This window comes from Chlamydotis macqueenii, chromosome 24 (genome assembly GCF_036417535.1).
Source record: "Chlamydotis macqueenii isolate bChlMac1 chromosome 24, bChlMac1.mat, whole genome shotgun sequence".
Taxonomy (NCBI): Eukaryota; Metazoa; Chordata; class Aves; order Otidiformes; family Otididae; genus Chlamydotis; species Chlamydotis macqueenii.
Genome location: NC_141579.1, coordinates 575,093 through 592,219, shown reverse-complemented (window position 1 = coordinate 592,219; position 17,127 = coordinate 575,093). Strand labels below are relative to the sequence as shown.

At 53.8% G+C, this 17,127-nt stretch overlaps 1 protein-coding gene across 2 annotated transcripts; it reads right to left on the bottom strand.

Annotated features, from left to right (window-relative positions):
* Window positions 1–96: 96 nt before the first annotated feature.
* DCPS (decapping enzyme, scavenger) lies at window positions 97–17,047 on the bottom strand. Of its 2 annotated transcripts, XM_086766119.1 has the most exons (8): window positions 16,898–17,047; window positions 15,421–15,589; window positions 14,312–14,326; window positions 9,608–9,670; window positions 8,111–8,256; window positions 4,594–4,707; window positions 1,408–1,518; window positions 97–551 (listed from the first exon to the last, which is right to left on the bottom strand). In XM_086766119.1, the coding sequence occupies exons 1-8, from the start codon at window positions 17,045–17,047 to the stop codon at window positions 285–287; spliced, it is 1,035 nt and encodes a 344-aa protein (XP_086622245.1). In that variant the 3' UTR covers window positions 97–284. The 2 variants fall into 2 exon arrangements, with proteins under 2 accessions (XP_086622245.1, XP_086622244.1); XM_086766118.1 differs by lacking the exons at window positions 9,608–9,670; window positions 14,312–14,326.
* Window positions 17,048–17,127: the final 80 nt, after the last annotated feature.

The window sequence follows — 17,127 nt, the reverse complement described above, 5'->3', positions numbered from 1 at the left end:
AGAGACCCTCCCTGCCCAAACCCCTTTGCTCACTGCATCCCAGAGGCACCCAGGCCGGTGCTACCACCCTGGTAAAGACCAGCAGGCTAAGAGGGGTTCCTCCAGCAATGTTTTAATTGACTTGAGTAGAAGAAATGGTTTCCATAGCAATGGGCCATCAGCCCCAATTTGTACAAAATCAGAGTTAAAAAAATAAAAGCACCAAAACCTTTTAAAAAAAAAAAAACAAACCCAAAACGGGCATTTATTAAAAATAAAAAAGATACAAAAGCGCCTCTGCCAGCTCACACTCTTCCCGCCTCCTGGAATTTCTTGAACAGAAGTTCGTCAGCGCGAAGGGCGAAGGTCAGAGCCCGCGTCTGGTAGTACGCGGAGTCCGTCTCCAGGTTGTCAATCACGTCTGCCAGGAGATGGGCTCTCTCCACGGAGCTGCCCGGCGCGTCGTAGCCCAGCGCGGTGAAGTGCACGTGCAGGTGGTAGTAGGAGGGCTGGTAATGCAGGTAGATCCGCAGCTGGGACGCGGGCACGCCGAAGCGCTTCGCTACGGCCTCCTAAGGAGGAAAAAAATACAGAGGTGAGGACTCGCACGGCAGAGTGAGGGCAGAGGGCAGGCAGCGCACGGACAGACCTTGCAACGGACGGAGAGGAGCATCCCTGGATGGCACGAAAGGCAGAGATTTCTGCCTCCACCATCCTCACAGGGAGGGAGAAGTCAGGAAGGACAGAGCTCTCCCCCATCCTTCTTCATGCTCTGCAAGGACAGAGCGGTGCCGCCCCACTTTCCTCCCTCCGTGACGGGACGTGCCCTCCGCTCGTATCGTTTTCCCTTCCACCCTTATCGCTCCGGCTCGCTCGGCAAGTTACCGGGATCCTGTTACCAGCCGGTGTCATTAAAGCTACAAACAGCAATGGCAAACTCCGGCACGCTGGCTCGGTTTGCTGCTCAGCGCGCTGCAATTCCCTGACTAATCTCTTAATTAATCTCCGCTTTCCCCAGCGCAACTACTTTCCAAATTTCTAACACAGGAAAGGAAAGAGAAGCTATCGCACATCCATCTACCAGGCACATCCCGTCATGGGGCTGGAAAAAACTCGTCAGCCGGTGCAAACGGTGAAGGGGCTGGGAAGGAAGTTTTCAACACGGGGAGGACAGGGCTCGACTCCTGCAGCTCACCGCTAACAGAGAAATATCGAGCACCCCTGAAACGCCTCGAATGCAGCATGGCTTTCCAGCGCCCTGGGGGAAGGTGCTGACAGAGCATCACCTCCTGTGTCATCATCTCCTGGTCCCCATGCAGATGCTGTGTGTGAGCTGGTCAGGCAGCTGCCGGAGAATGCAACAGGCCTTGTGGCAGGCAGGCCACGCTCTCTCCGGCCAGCACGGCGTCGGGCCGGCCTCGTGCTCACCTTGCCTTCCTGCAAGATGTTCCTCAGCAGCGGGAGGTGCTCAGCGGTGAGGTCCCGAAGCGACTTGACCTCCCGGCGGTGAATGAGGGCTATCAGGTAGAGGTCGTCCAGCTGCAGACACAGACAAGGAGGACGGTGACAAAAGGTTGAATTCAGCACGAATCTCCCAGTAAAAGAAGCGCTCACACACCCACTGCACCTCAAAGCATCAGTTTTGGACAAATTTGGTTTTGTTCAGGATAAACCAGAAGAGGAGAGCTTTACCCCGATGGATAAACAGCGCAATCACAAATATCTTCTCAGTTTCAAAGGCTGGTGATCGATCAACCCTTTCCCACCACAAGCACAGCATCTGCTGTCGCCCTTGCACGTTCACATCTCCCTGAGCATCCCAAAAGCGTTGTCCCAGCGCAGAATGAGGCTGGAGAAGAGGCACGGGGGAACGTGAGGCACCCGGCAGGCCGAGCGCAGGAGGCTGCGGGGTCTGCCAGCAATCCCCACGGGCGGAAGCCGTGCCGAGAGCGCTCTTTTCTGCAGAGCAAGCGAATGGTTTATCTCCGTGCTCAGACGAGGATTTACAGTGAATTGCGGCGGCAAAAGCTGCGACTGTAGATTTTTCCAAGTGAAAAGCTTCCTATATTTCTACTGTGCAAACAGTCGGCCACTTCCCAGTTGTGCCAGTTCCATAAGTAACTATTTTCAAGACCTAACCGGTCACCGAACAACCCCAGTGCAGTAAAATACGGTCATTCAGCAGCTCTCAGCCAGACCTCTGGCACCACTGGACGCACTTACAGAATTCAGGGTTTAACAAGACAAGGTTGTATTTAAAAAAAAAAATCTCCATCCATCAGCTGAGTAAGTGGATTGCTAACATAAACACTGCAAAGCAAAGGGTTTACATATTTACTTGAGACCCATCTGGCCATTTGGAAACAGATGCTCGTGACAAAAGATGCTCCCACGACCCTGTCTCGGGGCTCCCGAAACGCGAAGCGGCTATTTGCACTCAGCGATGCTTGCAGTTCGGTTTGGTTCCAAAGCTGCCTGTGCACAACTCCGGAAAAAGACGGTGTATCAACTTGTCCTCTTTAGATCAGCGCTGGCTGGAAGAAAAGCAAACATCTCTTCTCCTTAGAACAACATCTGCATGTTGCTGTTTGAAACAAATAAGGCTGTTGCTAAAAAGGCCCTGAATGATGTCATGCCGGGCATCGTTTCAGGCAACGCCCTGGGGCTCCTGTGGGTTTGAAACCAACTCACAAGAAGTGGGGGAAAAACCCACACCAAAGAAAATGTTTTAAATTTAAAAAAAAAAAAACAACCAAGAAACCAATTCAAACCACTATCAAGGCTGGGCAGCAGGAGCTGACACAGCAGCCAGGCCGAGGCCAACAGCAAGCATGCAGACTTCACGATGCAAATGAGAAATCTTCCTCTCATCAGCCCACCCGAAACAATTCGGGTGAGGTCGCAGCACCTGCGGGCAAGGTGCTAAGCCAGTGCCAGGCGACGCCGCTGAAGAGATTTCTAAGGGGAGGCTCGGAGAGTCCTGCTGGGAGCTCTGTCTCGCTTCCCTAATTTAATTCAGTAGCCTTGCCTGTTCGGCGGGACGCGGCAGAAGGAACTGGCGCTCATGGGCAGCCCCGGGGCTGCCCGGATCAGCTCTGGCTCAGCGTCACCCATGGCCAAGAAGAAATTCCTTGGCTCAGAGGCAGAAGACAACAGCCCTTGCTGGGATGGCTGGCTCGCCTGCCTGGGAAAGAGCCCGGCAACACGAAGGTCCCAGACGGCCCCGGGATGACGGCGCTCTTGTTGCGGACAGCAGCCGCTGGGAAGAAACCAAGAAGATCCTGTTCAGCAAACAGCAGCATGGGGAAAGCTCCCCTACAGAGAAATCCTGTTAGTCAAGCGCTGCCCAACCACGCTAGCTGCAAGAGGTCTCCAGAGAAACCTGAAGCACAATTTTTAGCCCATCCGTCTCCAGTTCTGATGGGAGCTGCAAAGCTTGGCTGCAGCAAGCGAGGACTTACACCGAGGCTTTGCTCGGCAGGAGGAAGGGGCAGTGTATTGCACTTTTTAGGATCCCTAAATATCGTCGCCCTGAAAGTAACAAACACTGAATGCAGCGCGGCAGCATAAGCGGGATTGCAAGCTTGGCGTCTATCGCCTGCTTTGCAAAGTCTCTCCAGGAAGAAGGCCGCATTTCCCAGTTAGGAAGTAGAAATCTGAGCTTGCCTACCCCATCACAGCTTGACAGGGGATTTTTGGAGTAGGTGATGTGCAAGGAATTCACGGTGACCGGAGACTACCCTGCAGGGAACTCAGTCACCGGCACTCCCCAAGTTATTCCCGCAGCGGAATCAGGACCAGATGAGAAACAGGTGCTCCCGACGCCCAGCCCAGAAATTCAGAACTGCCCACCAGCAGGCTTATGTTCCCTTTTTTTTTTTTTTTGTTTTTACTTCCTATTTCTATGTATTAATCAAACAGTAACTTTCCCACCTCGCCACTCACAGAAACATTTTGAGGATCAGAAACATGAAGGGGACTTTTTTTTGACTCCACAGACTTTGATGCACTTCCACCTCCCCAGAAGTCCAGCGGAAAGGCAGACAGAGCCCAAAGAAATAACGAGCCACTCAACTGAGGATTACAGCCTGGGCTTAAAACCCTCTGCGTTTCAGTGAGCGGCCACTCCCACGAGGGGTTAAGCAGCTGCTCATAAGCTAACGACCATCTGTTTAACATTTCGTGGAGGACAGTTAGCTGCAGCAACACATCTGCCCAGTTTGCGCCTAAAGTTGAGGCTTGCCAAAAAAAAAAAAACAAAAAACCCCCAAAAACCCCCAAACAACCCCAAACAAGTTCAGCAGGAACAAATACACTAGATTTAGGTTCAAACACATCACGACAACATTTGGGTTAACACAGGAAAGAGAAAGCAAAGCTAATAAATAAATCATGGAGCAGCAGTGAGGACAGCCTGCGTTTTGCAGCGTCCACAATTAGCACGTGATAAAAGGCCCTGGGAGTATCATCACTTAACGACAGCGCGAACAGGAAGGACATATTCCCCTACTAAAAGTTTCATTAGCGTGCTATTAGTAGTACAAAAGTGGACATTTCCTCTGGATTTCCTTCAGACAAGCAGCATCCCTTCAAAGATAAGAGGAGCAAACAAACCTGGTTTTGATTCCACTTAAAATCTGGAACTAGAACAAAGCCATTGCCAGGATCTGGGTTTTCATGGATGATTCGATCAGCCTCGGCTTTCTTCTCCAGGATATTATACACCCACTGAAAGAGAAGTATGCGATATATAAACCAGCAGAGAAGAAAAATAACCAACACCTCAGGCATATTTAGCCCAGGCTCATGGATTAGCGCATATTCCCTGCAACTAGAATATAAAAAAACAAACCCTGATGGCTTGATTTTAAGACGACCAAATAATTTCATGGCTGCTAACATTTGTAGCTAATTATCCATAAAACACTCCAGCAAACCCCAGGCTGTTACGAGCACTTCAGTTAAAGATACTCCCGGACCCTGCTGTGCGGCACCACACTGCCAGCCAGCTAAATTATCCAGGGATTTTTGTTTTCCTCTCGAGCATTAAGAACCGGCCACAGCTGGAGATGAGGTACTGTACAGAGATGGTTTAGCCCAGTGTAGAAATAGTTGCATTTGCCCCTAAGAGGATTTGGAGATAATTCTCCCCTAGCAATAAACCAGACCTGGTTGCTTTACGCGGCCGGAGATGGAGTTGCTGCAAGCGCTAAACCCCCCCGAGGGGCAGCGGCATCCCTCCTCCCTGCTCCCACCGGCTGGCAGTGGACAGGTACAGGCGTTCCGGCAGATCAGCCACCGGCACAAGCGACCGAACGCGCCAGACCCCGGTGAGGCGGGCTGAGCCAGCTTTTCTGGGGCTCAGCAGACGCCTCTCGCAGCACCGCAGGGCTGTTTGCACCTTTTTACCTCCCAGGCGGCACCGAAACCTTTACAACTGGGTCTGGGAAGGAACTGGGCTGATTTCCCCAACTCCTTTCTAGAAGGAAGGAGCAGATTGCTTGCAAGCCTGAGGCTGGATGCAGCTCTGGCTGCTGGCAGCTGCCAAGCGAATACGAAAAGCCTGTGTTTTCTTGGGCAATGCACGTCTCCTGGTTTCCTGGCTGATTAGAAAACAGCTCGCCGCTCTTCTTCCTCTAACAAAGCTTCAGCCTGCAGACTGCCTGTAATCCCTGCTCTGGTTATCCCCTGCACTCCTCCTGCAAAGCAAAGCACCATCCAGAGATGCGTGTTGGCTACGAAATGGAAGAGACCAGGGATAAGTGACAGATAAGATGAGCGGAAAGCATCTTTGCTTTTCCTGCCTACCAACCTAAGCTTAAACATCCATCTTTACACCTCTAAAATGCACTTTACGCTCTAGCTTAAGTCTAGCTTAAGTGTTGGGCTGTCACAGGGAGTCCCCAGCCAGCTCCCTAGAAGATAAGACAAGGCAGCAGAAAATAGCTAGGGCTTGAAAGCTGAAACCATTCTGAACTACCATTTTCCCCATCAGTTTTAGGTATGAAAGACTCTGGCTGCCCCAGCTGGGCAGGGAAGGTGCAGTCAGTCTCAGACACGCTGAGCGAGCTGGGTCAGTGGATGCTGAGCACACCAGACACTCAAGCTAAAGAGACAGCCCTTTGGGGGAACTCTGTCAAGAGTTTAACTAATCTAATCAAAACTTCGGATCATTGCCAACTGACCTGAATATATCCTTAGGGAGAAACCAACCTCTCCTCCCTTGATCTGGTTGGGTTGGGTTTTTTTTGCTTAAATTTCTGGTCTTTTCTTCCTAGCAACAACATCTTAGAGAAGATTAGATTCTCAAAGCAATTTGGGAAAGCAAGGCACGAGATCGCCGTGCTCTGGGACCCCAGAAGAAAGGCAGGGCAGAAAGCTGCTCTTTGTGGTTTGGTTGTGTGGGGTTTTTTTTTTTTTTTAAATGCCTGTTCTTTTCACAGGTGCCAAGATATCAGTGCCCTAGATAAGTTCACCGATCAGATGAGCTGAATTTTAAACGCCATGCTGCCTCATGTGATGGGCAGGTCATCAGCTGACTGCTCTTGCTGTTTCCAGCACAAGCCCAGCGAGGACAACACATGTCCAGAGACTGGCACCACAATAAAACTATTATACTGAAAGCATCCACGCTTTGCCTCCTCCAGCAGAACAGAGATGCCTCTGTAGTCCCCTGATACTTCTGTTACCCTTCACATTTCCTCTTCCGCTCGTCAAAGCCAGTTAAAGACAAGAAACGGCATTATCAAATCACAGAGGTCGAGGACTGACTGTGCTTTCTCAGCAGATGCTCCTGATGGTCACCAGGAAAGTGTTTCCACGTACAGAAATCAGCTCGCAAGCATTTGGCAGAACAGGCAGAGAGCGAGAGCTCAAGCAACTTCTGACGGCAGCTGCTACACCAGGAAACTTAACGGCCTTGGGAGCAAAAGCACAGAGAAAACATTTGTGCAGGTTGGTCGCTGTCTGCTGGAAAGACACTTGTGTCTTTCTCCAGCTAATAAATGCCACCTGAGTGTCACTGGCATTGCAGCTCGGCTGCCAGTGAGAAAGCTGAGCGATGGAGCACAGAAAAGCAGCTGGGCAAGGAGTAATTGAGCACACACTGCGACACGCAAGGTGCCTTCTCATAGGAGCTGCAGAAAGCAGGATTCACCTTCATCTGCAAGCAACTAGAGAACAGACATCGCAACAGGGAACCCTCTTAACTGTTCTGCTGCTGTTTCGGGCAGCAGGAAAGAGATGTGGGGGGGCATAACCAAGGCCTGTCCTGGTTGGTTTTGGGGGGTTCTTTTTAATGGACAGTCACAGCACACCCAGGATTTGTTTTATTCTCCCTTCTGCACAGGCGAGCATGAAGTAGTCCCTATAGACTTGCGTTCCTTTGATCTCTAAAGAAGAAAGATAGGGAGAGGAATGGTCAAAAAGGATGTAAAAACAAACAAACAAAAAAAAAAGTCCATTGCTGCTACCTGGGACAAGGAGGACACTAAAATTACAGCTTCACCACGTAGAATACAGACTGAAGGGCAGAATGGCAGAGGAGCCGCAGGCAAGGCCCAAGGAGTGAGTTGCGATGCAGGAATCCAAGAGCAGCCTGTGCCTTCCCATTTCCACAACCCCCAGGAGACTCCTAAAAAGCCCAATGAACTGCACCAACGCCCAGGGAGCCACTCTCAGAAAGGAGGGGGAACGGCCCAGCGCTGGAAGTCATTGGGAAAGGCAACTTTGGATGTATCTCCAAGGCAAATGTTTCTCTGCAAAGACGGAGAAAGATGCACCAGAGGACAAGAGGATGGAGGAAGAGACGCCTGCTTAGCATCACTGAACTTACTCCAAAGATCAAACAGCCTCAAGAAAGTGCGACAAGTGAGGGGACCAGCAGAAACAACCTGCAACCGGTCGCGTTTGAGAAGCAGGCTGCCCAGCCAGGCGAGCGAGCACGGTACCGCAGAGCTGACAACATGCTGACCAAACAACCGATGGAGCACTCCCGCTTCTTCTGCCTCCAGCCTGGGCTTCGGAGGAGACACCTGACAGCCCAGCGTGTTGAAGGATGAGACCAAAGACATCCATCTCTGCAGAGGGGCACAGTGCTCCAGACAATTGAGGGAAGCAGCAGTATCCATACCTGGATGCTGAAGCTCTGGGCCTGGATGAAGGGCAGCGTTATGTTCTTGTAATCCTCCCAAGTTTCGCGGATGAGGTGCACTTCTTGACGGAGGTATTTCTGAAGGTGTTTCTCCGTGGCGGGGTACACCACCGTGGTTTTTATCTCTAGAAACAAACATGTTTACTGAGTTACCATCACAGACGAAACCCACATCACTTCCTTCAGTCCTCGATAGATCTGTTTTCCATTCCGATAAATGCCACGCTAACATTTTTTAAAGATACTACTAAAAGAACAGGGTGGAGGAGAACAGACACAGAAAGCAAACAAGTGCTTTAACTTCATGACAACACAGCCAGGGCCTGGCGGAGGAGTTTGCTGTCTGAAAGGTTTTTTTCCCCCACGCTCACATTTTCAGGCATATCAGCAACATCAGGGCAGAGCTGGGGCTCCCAGGGAAGAGTTCATGTGCAGTCAACAGCCAGGGCAGGAACAGGACCCGGGGGCAGAGACATCTTCCTCATCCTTAAATCCAAAGCTCACAGGATGTTATCGAGCGAGCACTCAGCAGCTTTCTCCAGCCACAAAACCAGACGTGGTGCGAGCTGCAAGCAGCGAGGCTGGCCCGAGGAGCAGCTCCTTCCCGGAGCTCTCAGCCATCAGGATGCTCAGCCTCGAGCACAGGAGGCAAAGAGGTCACGGGCACAGGGACAGACTCGGAGCAAACAACAGGGGCTGACGGGTTAACAGGGCACGGGACGAGCCGTGGGGGAAAGAGAGCTGGGTGATTCCCCTGTGCCAGCTGAGAAACAAGAAGCATTTAGCTGTTTGCTCTAGCAAAAGAAAAACCATTTCTGTTTACCTTGAGATTAAAACTCTTTGCTGCACACACCTCATCAACCCGGCGGCTTTGACTGTGGCAGCAGTAAATCTTATCCACAGCAATAAAACACGCGGAAAATATCCCTCTTTGGCTGAGATTAGGTGTGCGATACAGAGCCTGCTGCAACTGCCGGGGCACCAGCGGTGCCTCCACCTCCCCAGTTAACGGAGAACGGCTACGAAACAGCGCAGGAAAGAAACACCCCTGAGCCTGGACAAACCCTGCGGAGAGCGGGCCGAAGCAAGTGACTGGGGCACTGCAAACACCGCAGCTTGTGCTCAAAGCCTGTCACAGTCACAAAAACCACGGGCTGCGTACTCACCAGGGGGCTGGGCAGCCACGCCTCAAGCTCTGTACACGTATACATGCTAGCCAGACACTGCATATAAATATCTATTTGGTCCTAAAGCCAGGATTTAGGGTGGGTGTTGGTTTTTTGGGGGTTTTTTTTTGTTGGTTTTTTTTTTTAGCTTTCTGGTTTCTGCTTTTTTTTTAAGGCTAGCACTGCACAAGACAGGAGACTCTGCCTTTTCATTCCATGCCAAACCCAGCTTAATGCAATCCACAGGAAAATGCTGGTAACATGAAATATGAAAATGCAAACCACAAGGGCAGTCTGGTCCGATGCCCACCACACACATGTTCAAACAAGGTTGTTTTCCAGGACTTGATTAGCACTTCTAGTGGGATGATGTAATAGCAAAGGAAAAAGAAAAGACAAGGCAGCAGCTCCTCTGCTCCCAGCTTAAAGAGACCAGCAAAGCACTGGGCAGAAAACAAAAAGGCAAACGATAAGAAAATGCGACATCCAGCCTCAGGCTGAAACTTCCACAATTTAATTTTCCACCCCAAAACAAGAGCAGGGACCGCAGCAGAAACCCCTCCATGCCAGGGGTGGTGATAACTGCAATCCGTGCCCGGGCTGGGCCAGGAGAGGACCCTTCACAGCATCCCCAGCACCTCCCCAGTTTGGGGGGTGGCCACTCATGGTGGGGAGAGCCACTTAGGGTACTTTAAAGGCCAGCACGAGATCTGCAGCTGAGCAGCAGCAGTTTGGAAGGTGAGAAGGGGGAGAGGCTGTGGTTCACTAATGATTATTTCCCTTCTTGAGGCCTCATCAACCCTGAAACGCCACAGCAATGCCCATCAGCAGAAATCACTGCGGCCAGAGACGCTGTTTGATAAAAGCTCAGAGCCCAACTATCGTGAGGAGCCCGTGCGCAGGATGCAAAGTCCCGGCTAAGGCTGGGCTCAGCCGCAGGAAACATCCACGGCGAGACCAGGCTCGCCACAAAATCTTTCCACTGCTGGCAAGCGGCCACGTTCATGCTCCATTTCAAAAGCCGCCCTGCTCCTGGCAGACTCCACGTGCGTTAAAGCATCACGTACGCCGTGGGGCAGCCGAAATCTACCCTGGCCTGTAAATGAGGGCAAAGAACCACCGGACACGTCATGTGGGTTTTTAAGCCTGCTGAAGGGTCAGGGATTGTCTCCGCTTGCATCTGAGTCACATCAGCTGGTGTGTTCCTGAACGCCAGCCCAGGGATCCCACAAAACGCCTGTGGTTTATTCTGGAAGTCAGGACTGACCATCAACTACCTGGAGTTCCAAAAAAGGAGGTTTAATGGAAGGAACTCAGATGAGCAGGAGGCAGAGGTACTGCGATGGTGGAGAAGAACCGATTGGGCGATTCACCCTCAGAAGGGTGTTTGAGGGGATGCACCACACCACTGTTCCCCTGCTCCGGAGAAAAGGAAGCTCAGACAGGCCAGAAACAAAATGACTTCTCTCTCCTGCTTAAAACAAGTGAAAAAAACCAATCCGAGACAAAACAAAACCAAAACACCAGCTCAACTTGGGGAACTCCCGGAAGAAAAAGGGCTGAAGGCAGCTGTTGCCAGGAGGAGAGGACAAAACACGTTATCCCACGCTCCCTACGGCACAGGACAGCTACGCGTCGCAGATGGGAAGGAGGCAGAGAGCGCTCGTGCACGTAGAAAGCGCGCTTCAGGCTCACTAGCGACGTCTCATCCCCTTTGTGCTGCGCTGTCCCCAGGCTCTGCCAGAAGCCCCCTCCGGCTCGGGACGTCACATTTCCCAGGTGAGGAGAGGCCAGGGCGACCCGCCGAGACGCCTTTCGCTCCCTTCCCCCGCCCCACTCAGAACATTAAAACGGACCACTGCAGTTTCCTTTTAAATAGACTCAAACACGCTGGGGAGCCAAGAGCAGCGTGCAGGACAGGAACAACCTGTTTCGCTTTGGAGCAGGGGTGCTTCTTCCTCCCTTCGCATTACCTGCCTAATCAACAAAACCATCAGGTGCAGGACAGCACCAAGCCCAGGGAACGGCAGAGAAAGTCGCATCTGAGCTCTTGCAAGTTTTCTTCGACTCTGCAAGCCTCCTTCCTGCTGCAGGCAGCTCTGCGCTGCCCATCGTCAGGTATCTCCTTCGATGCAGCCTTAACTAAATACAACGGCGCACAACCTCCCTCTTCCCCTGCTGTATTAACACATTTTGTTTAGTTTTATGATCACAGCTGCGCAGCACGGGAACACCTCATTTTAACCCAGCCCCAGCCAGGTACAACCATGGCTTTGCCTTGAACATCTGGAGCTCTCGTTACGGAACGAAAGAAAAGCACAAAAGAAAAGGATAAAGCTCGCGAGAGCTCGCCGTCTCCGAGGCCGGCACACGCCAGGGCAAGCCAAGCGCGCCACTGGGGACTTCTGCCAAGGCTGTCTGGGCCCCGGTGCTCACCCACGGACCCTGGACTTGGCGGGCTCCAGCTGCAAGAGCCACGGCGAAGAGAAAATCTGCAGGTTACCAACCCAAAAAAACCACAGCAAAGCACAGCGATACCTCCCACCGACCCCCAGACCAGCCCTCCTGTTTCTCCTGCACGTAACACCCTGCTCTAGCCCACGTGCTCCCGCTGCTGCAGGCTCCAGCTTTTCATCTGAGTGCAAATGCAAAGAGTTTTCTTCGCTAGGCAAGCCCCATGGGCAGGCAGAATGTGGAAACGCTGGGAGACAAACCAGCCTTCCCCATGCAGGTCGTGCAAGTTTCTCCAGCTCCGCGCTGCCTGAAACCAGACTCCTTCTGGGCTGGGGAAGGCAGGGATACGTAACACGTCCTGCATGACTGAATACTTTCCTTCCACGCTCTCCATTTCTCCACCCCGTGTCGGAGAGATGGAGCCAATCTCCTGACGTGTTCATTTTTAGATTTTTTTAGTAAGCTGCAGCCTGCAGTGCAGGGCTGACCCATGTCCCGTGAGTAAAGACTCCTTAAACAACGAGCCCTTGAATTACACCGGCATGGCTCTGGTGCCGTGAAACACCACATCCCTCAGCAGCCAGGCAAGAAGAGGCTGCTTTTTGCTGGGAACAGCGAGCTATCCTTGCTAAACAGGCACGAGCACCACCAGGAGCTGGATGCTATCGGGGAACATGTTGCTTGAACCATCTGGCTTTTGCAATCAAGCCTTTGGCAGCAGGGAAAAGGAGAAGAAAAAAAAAAAATTCCCCTGCTATGAAAGCGGCCCTTGCTCTCCCTACACGGCAGAGTCCCAGAGCTGGGGTTTCCTCCGCCAGCATCACACACCTCGAGGCACAAGCCGCCTCTTAAATCTACGCAACGTCCAGCAACCAGCCTTAAAGTGAGCTACGCGCGCCTGCCCCTGCCACGGCAGGGCAGTCACGATCAGAGGGCACGCTGTCCGACACTGCTCTTCCTTGCAAACTCGTTCACACATTTCCTTCTCCTTATTCAGGTGGTTTTGGGGTGCCCTTCAGGCAAACTCCAAGCCAGTTCGCAAGTGTTATTTCTCATTTCAGCCTTGACACATCTCTCCTGGTGGCCAGTAAAACCAACGAGCCGAGCAAGACACTGTCTTTCTGACAGGCACCATCTCCACGTGTCCCCACACTCTTAGCCCTAAAAATCTCATCCTTAAGCAGCAGCAGAGTGAAATTTCTCTTCCCAGGACAGAGGGGAGACGTTTCCTCAGGTAACGTGCATCTTTCGGCCTCCCTTTCCCTGCCTTCACCACACAAAGCAACTGGCCCAGCCTGGCGGGCTCTCTTCCCACCAAGACAAAACAAGCTTTCATCGCACGGGGCCTGTGTTAGCTTGACTCCGCGGAGGGAACAGCATCCGACTCACTGAAACGAGGAGGCGGGGAGAGGGTGAAGAAAATATCCACTTTCAGCTACCAAGAAACTCCAGCTGAACGAAAAGCCCTCTGGGGACCCCCAGACCACAAAGGCGGCACTGAGAAACACACTTCGAACAAGCGGAGGGACCCGGAAGCAGCTCCTCACATCACGAGTCACCTGCAGCTGTCGTCTCCTTGGTCTGGCGGTTTATCTCACCTTCAGAAAGTGAGAAGTTGAGCACTGGGGGGGTCTCAGCTGCCCGGGATGCCGTGATATCCCCAGGGTGAATTCCTCTTCTGCGTCACATCGCAACCCACAGCTTTTCAAAGGAACTGCTTAACACCGAAGTTTGACCTGGCACGCGCCAGGAGATAAACCCTGTACCGAACCCCACAACCAAGAGGCTGAGACAGACCCCACGCAAGGGCTCGCCGGGTCTCCGCGCAATCACTCAGCGTCCCGGGATTTCTCACAAGCCCCAGCGTTGTCTGCAGCTTTACAGGAAATTTTGCTTTGGATTTAGATTTATGAGCTGCATTCCTGACATCGACTGCCTCCTTGGGCCATGACTCTGCTTAAAACGGCAATTTCCTTCCCCTCCTGACACACACGACCGCATCCTCTGGTGCCAGCCCAGCTGCCCACTAGCAGCTCACGCAACGTGCCCGCAAAACCGGCTACTTGGCGTTGAATTGTTTCGAAGGAGCCTCCTTGCTCAGCGCTCAAAGCCGAGGAGCCAGGGTCCGCAGCCCCCTCCTGATCTCCTAGATCACCTAGATTCACCTGGTTTTGCTCCAGCCTCTCAGAAAAAAGCAAGGCCCAGCACAGCACTTCACCGCAGAAAGGGGTTTCGCACCTGGCATAAATCTTAAATTAAATTTAAAAATTTGCTGTTAGAGTAACACTGGAGACATACAGCGCCGCAAAGCGCTACAAGGCATTCAAACGCCAGCACGGCTGGGAGGGCAGCAGCTGGAGAGAGGCCCAGAGGATTTTAGTCTTGCAATGCCACCTCGTGGGAATTGCCGCAAGTCGCTGCCGGCCCCGAACGCAGCGGGCACGCCAGCAGGAATCCTTCCAGCCCGCGAAGCGTAGCCCTAACGTCTTCCCACGCAGGGCAGCTGCAACAGCCACAGTGTTTTCCTGCCGCTGAAACGCGGCGTTGTAACCTCCCTGAGCGGACAAGAGGAGCTCTGCACAACTCACAAGCTCCCAAAGCCAGACGTCGCTGCTTCCTACTCCACGGACACCAGGCGAAAACAGGAGTGCTGTCAGGAAGGCACATCAAGCATCCTGAAAATTGAACTCGGGACCAGAAGTAAGGCTATTACTCTACTTAACTTTGACTCTGTTAAACCTGTTTGGCTATTAGCATGCTTATGGAAGCGTCAACACGTAATTAATCACCGCACTTCCAGAATTTAAACACATACCAGCATTAAATTGAAGTGGCCGGCCTGCTTTCCGGCAGCAGCTGCAGAGTGCTGCAATCGCAGGACGCCGTTCCACCGCGCCAAGAATCCGTCTCGCAGGATGACGGCCTTTGACTGAAGCTCTCCAACTTCACCATCCTCCGTTATTAATCGGGTTTCGTAACACAGGGATGTGTAAAGCCAGCGGTGAGAGGCCTGAAAGGCAGAGAGGCCAGGTGCCCATCTGCCCCAGGCACTCGCGGTTACCAGCTTTTAAATCCCCCCCGCAAACACGCTCGCTGTCTGCTTTACCCAGTGATGTTGGGTAACAAAAATAAACCACAGGAGACGACACCCTGCATGAGAAGAAGCTGACGCATGTGCTCTGCAGAGCCTGTTTTCAAGAGAAGCCTTACGGGAGGAGACAATACCTTACCAGATTAACTGTCACCGCTGACAAAAACCACAAGGAAAGCCTTCAGCTGCCCAAGCCCTTCCTGACCATCAAGGCACATGCAGATTGCAAGCGATCAAGCGAGGGCTGTTTAACACCAGCTACTCATCAGCCGAGCTAGGTGTCCAACAGCGCAGGGAAACGGGGTGAAACGAGGCAGCGTCCAAGGTCCTGGGAGGAAGAGGTTGCGTTCAGAGCCACAACGATCCACCGATCTCCCCGCCTTGGCCGGCTCCACTGCTATCGGCCAAACTGCCGCCGGGCTGGCCGGTCAGGTCTGGCAGCAGCGCTCGCCCACCTCACTGCATGCTCCCCTCCAGAGTCACCAGAACGCCCCCGAGCGGCATCCCAGCCTCGACCGCCGGTCTGCCGAGCCAGCTGCCCTCCCGCAACGCCGCTGTGCACGGCCAAGGGCGCTCACCGCTCAGCTCCGGGGGAGGATAAAGGTGGTACGTGCTGTAAATGTCATTGCGCATCTGCAGCTCCAGCTTCGTGTGCTTCTTCAGCAGCTCCAAGACTTTCTCCTCCTGGAAGGGAGTCTTTTCCAGGATCACTACAGCATCCGTTCCCTCTCCGGAGGGGCTGCTCACCTGGAACACGAACGGATAAAGCTGTCAGCAAACACGGACCCAGCGCTGGCTGGAGAGTTTGAGGCCAGGACCCAAGCGCCTCCAGCCAGGGACCACAGGGGACACCGTGCAGCACCTCAATCCCCGTGCGCAAACCCCCTCCCCGTCCAACCAGCCACCGGGCAGCACCCATCCAAAAATAAAGACAGGAATCTGTTCCCCATCAGGGAACAAAGGTGTATTTTTGAGGGGAGCACAGGATGTGGACAACATCTCAGCTCATCTGCGCCTCCCCGGATGCTCCCGGCACGCGCAGCTGCATTCCCGCTGAGCCACCTCACTGATTTAACCTCAGATATTTTTCAAGCCAACGCGAGGCCGCTGAACCCGGCGGCTGGAGGGTCAGGAAGAGGGCACGGGCAGGCGTAGGCGTTTGCATCTCCGTCAGGGAACAACCTTAGGTTGCTTTGGGGCAGGGAGCGCTGCTGCCCTGCTCTGAGGAGCCACACGCCAGACGCGGCCTGAGCACGCCGGTTTTGCGAGGCACAGCCCTGAACCGCTCCTGTCTGCACAGGACCCAGGTGAGGCCTCATCAAACCCCACCTGGAGAGAGCAAAGGTGTTCACCTGGGGCTCCCAGCGCAGCCACGCTCACAGGGCACAGCAGGCAGGTCTGTGCCCAGCTCAGCTCCCCAGGATCATCAACCCACTGCCCTGAGACCGAAGCAGCAGCCTGAAGCTTCCCTGTCCTCATCGCCTGCTTGGACGCGCGCCTCCAGGAGCCGAGGTGGCTGCACCGCGCCATGGCCGGCCTCTCCGGCCATAAAAACTGCAGAGTTATTACAAATTTCCCTTTTATGGCACCCGACTGACACACCAATCCCATTTACAGCCCCAGAGTTAGCATCTCTGCTGCAATTCAGTTCCGCTTTACCCACCAAACACGAAAAACACGCTCTCAGGGCCAAAAGCAACAGCTATATTAATAAGAAAACCACCCAAGGCTGGAAATGCGGCTGCCAGCGCGCCGCTGCCGGGAGCGGTCACCTCCTACCCCTCGCTTTTGCCGGATTTGGGCAGCTGTAGGCTAGAAAAGCGGGTCTGGGGCCATGGTCTGCTGAACGGAGAAGGGCTGGGCCTGGCTGCAGGGCCGCGGAGGTGGGGGGACCGGGGGAGCCCCCGGCCACGTGGAACACTGTCGCGACATGGAGGGCGTGGTCTTCTCGCATGGGGGCGGGGCCTGCTGGCAGGGGGCGGGGCTACCCCTCCAGCGGGGGAAATGGCGGTGGGCCCGGCCGGGCCTTGCCGCACCCCCCCGCAGCCCCGGTACCTCTCCGTGCAGGAACACGGCCTTGTCCCGCGCCGACTCCCGCAGCACACGCCGCAGGCGCAGCTCCGCCAGCGGGAAGGGCGGGGGGGCGGCCTCGACCACCGCCGCCGCCTCCTCCCGCTTCCTCTTCGGCTGCGGGCCATCCGCCATGGCGCTGCCCCTGCCCCGCACTGCGCCTGCGCGGCGCCGCCAAGAGAGGAGCAGGGCGCGGGGCGCCGCGGGGAGAGCGC

What these genes read in the sequence shown, in the direction of transcription:
- DCPS (XM_086766119.1), bottom strand. Translation starts at nt 17,047, where the DNA reads ATGGCGGATGGCCCGCAGCCGAAGAGGAAGCGGGAGGAGGCGGCGGCG. An exon ending in CCGTGTTCCTGCACGGAGAG is followed by an intron (nt 15,590 to 16,897) that starts GTACCGGGGCTG and finishes TTCGTGTTCCAG; the next exon opens with GTGAGCAGCCCCTCCGGAGA. An exon ending in CTTGTTTGAACATGTGTGTG is followed by an intron (nt 8,257 to 9,607) that starts GTGGGCATCGGA and finishes GTTTGTTTCTAG; the next exon opens with AGATAAAAACCACGGTGGTG.